The following is a 10,785-nucleotide window of genomic DNA, read 5'->3' as shown; positions in this document are numbered from 1 at the left end:
GAATGTTCAATATTTTTTAACATAAAAAAATAAAAATAGAAAATAAATTTACGATATAAAAAATATAAGAGTATTAATGTCTAAAAGCAAAAATAGAATATTGGATATAAATTATCTTCATAGAAAATTTCTTTTGTTTTGTTATATAATTTTTTCAACAACTGTAAATGTCACAAATCTCATAGCATAAACGCACGCCTTACCGCATTTTTCATTTTTCATAATTAATGCAAGCTTTAAATGCTGGGGAGCATTCATCCATGCCCCTTCTCTTTCTCTCATTCACATAATTTTTTTTTCTTTCAAATAATAATAATTTTCAGAAATAAATCAGCATACAAACAAAGGTGGCTACTTCAAACTAAAGAAGTTTCATGAGTTTCTTAATGGGAAGAGTGAAACAGATTTTCTGAGAAATAAAGTCAGTTAGTTATGAGATTTTACAAGAGAATCAGATTGCAAGCTTGCCAGTTGCCAATTGCTCACCTCCTGGATACAAGCATGGCCTTGCAAGAAAAAATTTATGTCAGTGATACAAATAATCAATCAAAGGTGCTTAAACATATGAATTCAAGAAGGGTTTTGCGACAATGATTTTGCTAACTGGGTATTGGTCCTAAGAGAAAACTTGGGAGGGAGTGTCATCAGTGGTTCATTTCCACTCTGTTTTTGAAACGCCATGCCCATTGCATATCCCAAGGCTCGAGCAACAGGAACAGCAACAGCATTCCCAACTTGACAATACCTAATCGTATCAGAAAAGCCGATTGTATCTCTTAATTGCAATTCATAAAAAAAAATGTTCATAAGTTTCCGTCCTTTTATAAATCATATTTTGACACAAAAGCTGCATTCTTCAAATAACCAGAAAGATATCAGATTTGATATTTTACTGTAGTTACCAAGCACACATACTTGAGAACTAGAATTTTAAATTAGATAATATCAAGAAACTATCATACCTCTCTTTAATTGTCCCGCAGAATCTATAATAATCAGGAAAACCTTGCAACCTTGCATATTCTCGGATTGTGAGAATTCGATCCTGCTCCGGATGTAAAGCTGCCTACACAAGTCCAAAAACTCACAAGTGTATCCCAGGACTGCAAATGGGTGATCTTACAAACTAAAATAGATCAAAGTGAGACCTGGCTGTGACATTGAGGGAAAGTTACTACAGTTGGCACTGTCTCATCCCACCATAATCTTGCAAAAGGTCTGCACATATATTGATAACATTAATTTCTTCTTTTTGGTCCTCTTTTCGTTTTAGAGGAGGAGTAAAGGATTGTTGAAATCACAAACGCTGCTAAAAAGAAATATCTAACCTTCTAGACTTTCCTTGTTCAAATGTAAAAACATAATCCGGTACCTAAAAGCACATGAAAGAGAATTGACATCAGCAATCAATTTTGCCGTTTATGACATAGTACTTCACAGTGTAGAAAACATGTTTTGTCATCTCATTCCCTTTCTGCACTAGGATCATTTTCAGGTTTTCCTATTAAAGAGATATAACCTATGTTGCTGTTTCATCAGAGTTTGCAGAGGAAAATGAAAGAAGAATAAGAAAATGCCCCACATGTTGACATGCAGCAATTTTCAACTTTACTTTATATAGCATATTCATCAAAGAACACACAGAAACAAAACCACCCAGGCACAAGCTTGTGCATGCATATTCCATAGACGTGGAGACAGATTAAATGGATGCATTGTTGTTCTGATGGAAAAGGAAGAAACTCACCAATGGTTTTCCAGATGGTAAAAGCTTTTTTTCCTGTGTTGAATCCCTCCGAGCCACATTGTCATTTCCAACGATTACACCAGGGAGGTCCCTAAAATTTGCTCCCTAAAGAAACTTCTAAATTAGAAATAAAAATGGGGCCAAAAAGTTAGACGTATTAATTGCGGGTTCAATTTTAAAAAACCTTTCTCTTTGGGATTAGACAAACTCTTGCGTAATCATCCTCAAATAACGGGAAAGGGCGATGGTCATACAGTGGGTTGCTTATTCTTGTAGCACCATTTAATGCAGAACCAGTTATCTCTGCAGAGTCAGGAAAAAGGTTGACAAAAAATTAGAGGGAAAAAAAATAAAGGGTCTATTCTTGGCACTATGCTTCCTCTCTCTTCTGTAATATTCATTTACAACAAATGGAGGATGTAACTAGTATTCTTTGGTTCACCCAGGGTCAAACAGAAAAACAGGAAGCAATTTTTTCTCGACACACACACCACTGATTTTACTAGATATGCTGCATATGCTCAACTCTGAACCCATTTGTACTTGAATTAGCATTTGAGATGCTGACCAACTCAATGCTGCATCATGACTTTGCATAGGTCAATAGCGTTTCACATGCTAGGCCCAAGATCCATGATGCATGCTTATACATAATTTTTCATCCTGAGACTTTCTGAAAATACTTAAAAATATTATAGTGTAAATTTTTTACTCCCGTGGACAAATTGTGTACAAATTGTCAAGAAAGTGAAATTAACCAGCATACTTACTAAATCCTCTAGATAACCACACACCAGACATGACTGCAGAGAAGCAGCAACCTTCTACTCGATTATAATCAATTTTTCCTCTATGCTTTCGCAACTTCCTCAAATCTTATTATAGGGACTTGCTTTAAATTGATCATTGGTTAAACAAGATGCCTAACCCATTCCCACATCCCAATCACCCCTGACCTTTCCCAAGTCCATAATATGCCTGTCACAGTGCTTCAAATCAAAGTTAAGATTTGGTCAGAGATTAGCTGGTCATTCCTGATTACAGCCCACCGAAAGATGTAGAAGGTATTCCCTTGATTCATGGCTGAAGATCTGAACTTCTATTTTCATTTGTAACGAGCAGAGACTGCAACCTAACGGCCATGCCACCGATTGTTGATCCTACAAGATGCAACTGCTGTGCCTACCAGGCTAAAAAGAAACACCCTAAGTACCCATGTTGGGTACTTACAGCTATTACCAGATTTTTCATAATTTCATGCTAAGCATCCCTACCTTAAATCTTTCATTTTGTTCTAATAAAATGGATAAAAAAGTTCCAAACCAACTTTGTTGGAAACTTCATATTAGACACTAACCATCAAAAGCAGAAGTGAAGGCCCAAATCAATTATATTACTGATAAATAATTTCCATCCAAGACTTTTTTAAAAGGAAAATCACATATATTGATCTACAACTGCAATATAAAGTAGATCATAAGGCATAAATCTGTTCAGAATCCAACAAATGGCACATTATTTTGACATTAGAGAACTGCCACTAAATACTCAGAGAGAGAGAAAAAAAAAGGCAGTTATAGAGCAAGAATTTTTTTTTTTTTGAAAAGTTAGAACAAGAAATTTATAGTCATTAAAATATGAGATGAATCCGAGGTGATTCCTGAAGTTAAAGGAAAAAGAAATTACCATGTTTACTTGATCTTATATATCTTTGAAACTCAGTTTCAGGAGGCTTTCTATATGTCATTTCTTCGCGAGCTTCATTGTTTGCAACCTATAAAAAAGTTAATTAATCGAAAGGAACAGAGCACTGCTGAGTCTATGAAGTGGTTAATCAGTAAAATAAACATGATAACTACAGCTGGAAGATCAGAAATGGCATCATGGAGAACAAGAGCTTCTTCCAATTCCTCACGAGGTTGGTCTTCATCATAAGCAACAGTATTGCGCTGCACAATGAAGACAAACAGAATATTATGGATGGAGTGTTGCTGGTTAAAGCACTTTAGAGGGGAAAAGAAGAACCAACAACAGCAACCTCAAACTCAGGAGGAGGCCAATATCTGACAATAACATCATGTGTAGGAAGTGGAAACTGTGGTAGTTTCTGCATACAGTTAGATGGTCAGCAAGAGATCATAGAAGACTGAAATCATTAAATTTGTACATAACCTGCTGAATAATTTAATTTACAGGTGGATAGGGTAGCACTACTTCAGATAGGGTGAAGGAGCACTCTTAACTCAATTTAGTGCAAAAAGCGAGAAAACTTACCTCACTAGGTTGTGCTCCCCACACAAAAACACGCAACCGAAATTGAGGAAGACCATAACAACCAGCTGCAATTATTCCAAGCCTTGCTTGGTACTTCATGTGTACCAACCGACTTAAAGCATATCTTCCAAGTGAAGCCTTGTCAAATCTCAGAATATCAACCACATTTTCCATTAAAACAAACTTTGGTTTTAAGTATTCCACAATGTCCATGAAGACCACTATTTGACGATTTCTTTCATCATCCAGTGGAGAATCAACATTTCTATAGCGATTGTAGCCACTAATTCCTTGGCATGGAGGGCCACCACAAATAACATCAACATTGCCCTGGTTAAATTAGTTCATTCAAGAGGGGTCATTCATAAAATGTTATTCCAACTATGGAAGATACTCCAGATTAAGCATCCACCGAGCACATTTGATTAAAGAAAACTTACACGAAGGGGTAAGATTTTGGACTTGAAACCTTTTCTTACAAATTGCTGTATACATTCTTGACAATTGCTGAGAGATTTGAAAGCGCAAGTAAATATTCCCCCAATTCAAGAATGAAATAATGGTAGCAATTAGTATACCTTAAGCCTTCAATCGGTTCCCACGTATCTTCACTTGCACTGTAGCCCCTCCAGTGCACCTGACATAACAGCTATGAGCATAATCAATCTCCACTAAATATGAACATGATACAAAACCAAATGACTACTGAAACAGTAGAATAGGTTGACACATACAAAGATCAATTTAATTACCAAAAAAAAAAAGGCTTGAAAGGAACTATCATCATGAGGTAGTGATGAAATAGATATCTTATCACGCACCTTAAAGTATAGACTGTGTTTGCCTGTCTTGCATGGATCACCATAACAAATATCAACAAGACTGGAAACTTCAAGTTCACCATCATTTGGAGAATTGGCATCATTCCCTGCTGCTTGGGAGGTTGTGGATCTTGATGAATATCTTCTTCCTGCATTTTCAACTGCATATCGTTTGCAAAGCTTTTCCCATTCCTTCAGTAGCTGAAGAAAATCATCAGCAGCTTCATTCCTGACCTATATAGAATAAAATAGTATTATGTAAAGGTTTTGGGGCACGCCAAATGCAAATTGTAAAATATAAGGCAACTATACTCACATGTGTCTCTGGATGATTCAATTTCAAGCTTTTACATGCTGACTTATCACTGTCAACAGCCCATTTCTAAAATGCAGAATGTAAGATATATAATACAGGAAAGCTTTAAAGTTTATTTGTTGAATGAATCATGAAATACAAGGTTATTAATAATTGAAATGAACTACCGTCACTAGATCAATACAAGATGCTTTGGCGCCGAGGCATAATCCCATTGACATTCCACCACAACCGGAATAAAGATCTAACAGTGCGAGCTCTGCCTTGTGAGTTCCACAACTAGGAATATTTGCTGAAAAGGCTGTAGGAGTTGTAGGGAAAATCCCCTTACAGCAGTTTGATGAATTGTAGCTCTTGAAAGAATCATCTGAACCAATATAAGAAAACCAGATACATATATAAGCAACATGATCATCATTTATCAAGATATTTTACCATTGTACCTACCAGTTTATGCACTCTACAGCAAAATTATAAAATTTGTCTTACTGTTGGATTGCAGAGTATTAAAACATGCATCAACTTTTTCCCACGAGAATACATAAAATAAAAAATATACAACCAAAATAATCATTAATGATTCCTGCTATAAAGACAATAAACAAGATTTAAAAGATATTAATTTGTATCAATCAACTATATTAGCAAAGAAAGGATGAGTGTTGGTTGATACAATTGGCCCTTGCCAAGGTCATTAATGCTTCAAAATAAAGATCATTTCCCTCACTCTTGCTCTCTACCATGGAATGACATCAAGCTCAACAACTTACACCATTACCACTTTGTATCATTCAAGTAAATTGGCCATATAAACTGAAATAAATTTCCATAACTTAAATACACAAGGAGTTTGCAGAACTCCACAAACTCCATTGGTCAAACACAAACCCACATACTTTAAACTCATCCCATGCAAAAAAAAAAAATCTTCAAAACCTCCGCAGCCATCCCTCTCTTGCTCAGGCAACACAAATAGAGTTAAATAACAGTTAAACACCATTACCAACATATAAAAAAAAACTTACCAGTTGGCAAGGTGCGGAAAGTTGAATACTCCACGCAATACTCCATGTCAAAATAGTAATCAGATTGAGGAATAGAATTCAATTTTAAACCTAACTGCAATAAGTTACAAAAGATAAATAAATAAAATAGATCCAACAATTCTGACAACTATAGTTGTGAGATTGATAAAAAAAGTAGATGAAAAGTCAAGAAGATTTGTAGAAGCGGTTCATAAAAAATTGGAATAGTAAAACAGGAAAAATGTGAGTAAATTAAAATCACAAGAAGCATACCTTAGGTGATCTTTGTGTAACACTAACTTTTGAAACAATGCAATCTATAGGATTATCATTCATTACGGTCGAATAGAAAAGACGCCTTTTGTCATGAAAAGCAGTCTCTTGTTTCAAAACCTTTCAATGAAACACAAAAGCAGTGTAACAAATGTCAGGATAACAAATATTGAATGACCTAAAAAAATTTTAATTTCTGTACTCACTGTATCTTCAGCTCTATAAAACCATTGGACCCTAAAATAGTTTTCTCCATCGGTTGTTTTAAAAAATTCTAATATCCTTCCAATGTGCTCCTTTGCTTCTTCACCCTGCAAAAATTGCTTATCCCATGAGAGGTTTCTTGCTTCAATGGCCAAATTATTGAAATTTAGAGGAGGCAAAGGCAGACAAGACAAAAATGGATTTGATGATAAGACTGGACTATATGTAACATTACAAAAGAGAAACTACATGTAAGTTAGACTATATGCGCAATGAAAAAACATCTCACCAACAAGAACAGGTCAGCAAAATATAAAAACAAAATCAATCCAAAGTGCACCGTGGGCAGAGTGCATTTACCTTAATATATACACAATCCCCAAGATTTATAGCACATCCATCAATTTCAGCTTGGGCATAATGGCATTCCACATTCCAAACTATCTTGTCTTCATCATCATCACTATCACAATACTAACAGGAATTAGAAACCAAAGAAAGAATTATAAGAAAAGAAAATGAAAAAAGTTAGTAGCAAATTTCACATAAATGTTAAGTCAAGACAACAAAAACTCCAAAACAGCTGGAGCTTGTAGACAGCTACTTACTCCAATGAGACGCTTTTTCTCTTAGATTTTATGTGCTGCAAAGTAAAAGATATTCACAATCAGCATTGAAATAACTAAACTGCAAAGTGGGATCTATTTTAGTTTTATTATCCAGATTATCCCAGAACCATTCTCTGTGACACTAATTGGATATGAACACTATAGCAGCAAACTGCATACACTAATAGCCCAGAGTAGCTAAAGCTAGAGGTCTAACCTTCGTACCCATGTTGAATACTAAAAGAAGTTATGTTGTACAATCAGTGCTAATGAATGTTGAAGCAAAGCCAAATTCATTAAAAACATGCCAAATTATCAAATTCTTAAGAACATAACGAAACCAATCAAGCTCCAATGAAATTATATTTTGATTGATTGGGCAGACTGAAGTAATCTAAATTACTGATGCAATTTTCAGCTTTGATTCTGCACGGCTCTTCTCTTTTCCTGTCCAATTTTATTTGTTCTTTCAACATTGCCTGATACCCCTTTGGCTCTTACTTAACCTCATCAACTGAGAAACAATCGAAAAATAAAGTCATATCAAGCAACATTGAAAACAATAGTTAAAACAATGGAGAGGAAAAGAAAACAGACATGCAAAACAGAGCTCAAATTTATGGTCACTACTTCAGTCAACCAATCAATCAAAGAAATAACATTGGCCAGTTTAGTTCATATCAAGCAATAAAGGAAAGACCGAAGCAAGCATTTCAAGAAAAATATATACTCAACCACCTTCATTTCATACCGCCAACGCCACCTTTCTTGAGCCTCATCATCAGGGATTGGATTGCCAATAAATATTGGATCACTCACGTGTTTCCTCTTGTTATTTTTTGAAAGAGACGAGTCATTGATCTTCTTTGAGAACTTTTCATCTGGCTTTCCCATATCGGAATCTGCTGCTGAGACCTTAAATTTCTTGGAAGGGTGTTCATTACATGAATTGGATAATCTAATGGAAGAAGAGTTTACTTCAGCACAGCAAACTTCAGCCAATGATGTAGAATGTGAGAAAGGTATTTTCAACTGTTTTTCACTCCTCATTTCCCTTCTATGCTCTGTAAAATGTACATCACCATCACCATTTTCTATTGCCTGCATGAAACTAGGAGACATTCCCAACCCAGAAAAGCCCACTTCATCTGTATCCAATCTTTTAATAGACACATTACTGCAACTATTTTTAGTAGCCTGACTAATTCTTGGAGATCTTCTTAACCGCTTTCCAATAGAAAAACTTGAGTTATGAACTTCAAATTTTCTCAAAGACTCATTACCACCACAATTATCAGTCTCTGCAACCAACCTCGGAGACTTTCTCCTTTGCTTTTCACCAGAAAAGTTAGGGCCATTATGTTTTGAAGGCACAGATCCTTTATCCACATCCTTGGGCCATAATAGCTTGTCAATCACTTTACCTGAAGATCTTGTTTTAGAGTAAGAAACTTTTTCAGAGGATTTGAACATAGGTTCTGAAGAGCTGCCATTGGTTTCAGGTGAAGCTGAAGTCAATCTTGGAGATCTCCTCAAACCCTGTACTTTCATGCTCTCAACATTCATAATTTTTGCTTCTGTATTTTCACTGCAGAAAAAAAAAGTAGTTTGCAAAACTGTATTAACAATGACACACAGCAAAAAGGTGATGAACACAAAATGTTGAGCAAGATTGGCCATGCCTGTAATATATATTAAAAATTAAATAGTCAAAGAAACGAGAAATCACTACTCACTTTAACTCGAAGCTTTGGCTTTCAGAGCTTTTCCTCTGCACAACCCAAAAAATTCACACAAATGAAACAGATAAGAAATGAGAAAGACCCAGATCAAACGTAGCAGCAAGCAGCTATTGGAAAGCTTTTTCTTAGAAGGATTAAGAAGCCATAAATTTAGCTAAAATTAGACCCACATTTCCATGTAGAACACATGATAGTATAATAGGAAATGTTCACACATAAGTTCTTCATTTCAGCTAACTTTTTGTGTATACTCGATATTTGAACGTTGACCAAACAAAACCACTCTCAATTAAAACCTTCTTCGCAAAAAAATAAATAATTAATTAAAGTGCAAAAAGTGAAAGAATCTGGTCCCATTATCCATTTAGTACCAAACCTAGTTAGCTGCTTACCGCAATTTACACTGCCAACGCGTCAATTTTCTTTAATTCAGTTTTCCTCGGGCAGGTTGGTCCCATATAAATATATATATATATATATAATTGAACAAAAACAATTTTTTAGGCTACAAGCTAAAATGTGAATACAAATGTTTCCAATTTGTGGGAAAATTTTTCCTTTTTTCCTCAGTACCTTGATGGAAAGAGAAAGAGTTCTTCCACTCTGAGCTTCAGCAGAAGTGGAAGGAAATCTGGGCGACCGTCTAAGACTCTTATCATCCACAAATGTTCTGACCTTATTTATTCGACAATTACTGTCCTTATTTTCAATTTTATCATCACTTTCCGTTTCCACACTTCCAATGGGCCCCACAGTGGCACTTTCCTGCCCAACAAACGCCGACAGCCTCGATGACCTTCTCAGGCAGCTCCTGCGCACCGTTTCCTCATAGAATTTACACGACGACCGAACGTCATGAGCTGGCGGAACGGGGAAGAGGCTCGGGAATCTTCTCGGTCGAAGCTTATTATCGGCGGCCATTCCTTCCGGGAGGTGTATAGCTAGAGGCACTGGCCGCTCTTCCTTCTCGTCTTCGCTTTTGACTAAAGAAAGAGACCAAGACCCGGATTCATGCTTGGATTTTCTGCATGGCTTCATAACTATAATGGTACAAACGAAAAACCAATAAAAGTAATTTAGATGGTTTCAAAGATAAAATCGTTCGAAACCAAACAAAAAAAGAATTTCAAATGTCCGTGAAGCAGAGCAAAAGCAGAAGGCCACCGCATCGGGAAGAGTGCAGTCTGGCTTTCACTGGCTTACTCGGCAGCATCTGAAAAGCAAAACGATAACTGGTTGGTATATTTACGAGAAGCAGGGTTTTAACCAAGGTTGAGAGCTTCGGTGGTTTGGTCTCTCTGGGCGGGAATTCCAATTTTCAAAATGGGCTGAGACAGGAGCTCCAGCAGCACAAGTACCTAAAAAAATCCAAGAGTGAACCAAAGACTCTGGCACGCTGGATCTGTGCTAAGGCATTCGAATTATAATCAAAATGTTGGAGTACACGAAATTTCCATCTTTAATCTCTGTCTCTATTCAAATTTTTAAATCAAATGTTCCAATACAAAAGATTTCAATCTAATTAGGAGAGTTCAATTTTTTTTTTATCAACTTGGTATTTTTTAAGCTTAACGTATATAAATAAATTATATTTTCATCAAACACAAAATAACTCAGTTCGAGCCATTAATTTTTCAGATTAACTCACGTTTTAAGTAAAATAAAATCATGTTTTTGTTAATCTCATTTGTATAGATTTAACTTCGCCACCTCTATTTTTAATAGGATAAATTATAAAAAAAAACATATCCCGTGATTTGATTCAAAATAAAACA

General features: G+C 35.7%; 1 protein-coding gene across 3 annotated transcripts; it reads right to left on the bottom strand.

The window, feature by feature from the left end:
• On the bottom strand, window positions 183-10,420 carry LOC18606863 (DNA (cytosine-5)-methyltransferase CMT2). Of its 3 annotated transcripts, none has more exons than XM_018117885.1 (25): window positions 10,175-10,420; window positions 9,584-10,050; window positions 9,005-9,039; window positions 8,007-8,856; window positions 7,269-7,303; window positions 7,021-7,123; window positions 6,663-6,767; window positions 6,457-6,576; window positions 6,184-6,277; window positions 5,326-5,525; window positions 5,159-5,224; window positions 4,843-5,076; window positions 4,600-4,658; window positions 4,462-4,528; window positions 4,022-4,351; window positions 3,786-3,854; window positions 3,607-3,696; window positions 3,434-3,521; window positions 1,932-2,050; window positions 1,748-1,852; window positions 1,329-1,372; window positions 1,149-1,218; window positions 963-1,066; window positions 605-745; window positions 183-506 (listed from the first exon to the last, which is right to left on the bottom strand). In XM_018117885.1, the coding sequence occupies exons 1-25, from the start codon at window positions 10,221-10,223 to the stop codon at window positions 452-454; spliced, it is 3,699 nt and encodes a 1,232-aa protein (XP_017973374.1). In that variant the 5' UTR covers window positions 10,224-10,420; the 3' UTR covers window positions 183-451. The 3 variants fall into 3 exon arrangements, with proteins under 3 accessions (XP_017973374.1, XP_017973376.1, XP_017973375.1); XM_018117887.1 differs by having other exon boundaries at window positions 963-1,062; XM_018117886.1 differs by having other exon boundaries at window positions 183-745; window positions 963-1,062.

The sequence above is a fragment of the Theobroma cacao genome, chromosome 3 (genome assembly GCF_000208745.1).
Source record: "Theobroma cacao cultivar B97-61/B2 chromosome 3, Criollo_cocoa_genome_V2, whole genome shotgun sequence".
In the NCBI taxonomy this organism is placed as follows: domain Eukaryota; kingdom Viridiplantae; phylum Streptophyta; class Magnoliopsida; order Malvales; family Malvaceae; genus Theobroma; species Theobroma cacao.
Note: the sequence above shows the minus strand (reverse complement) of the source record. Positions and strands in the feature narration are given on the sequence as shown.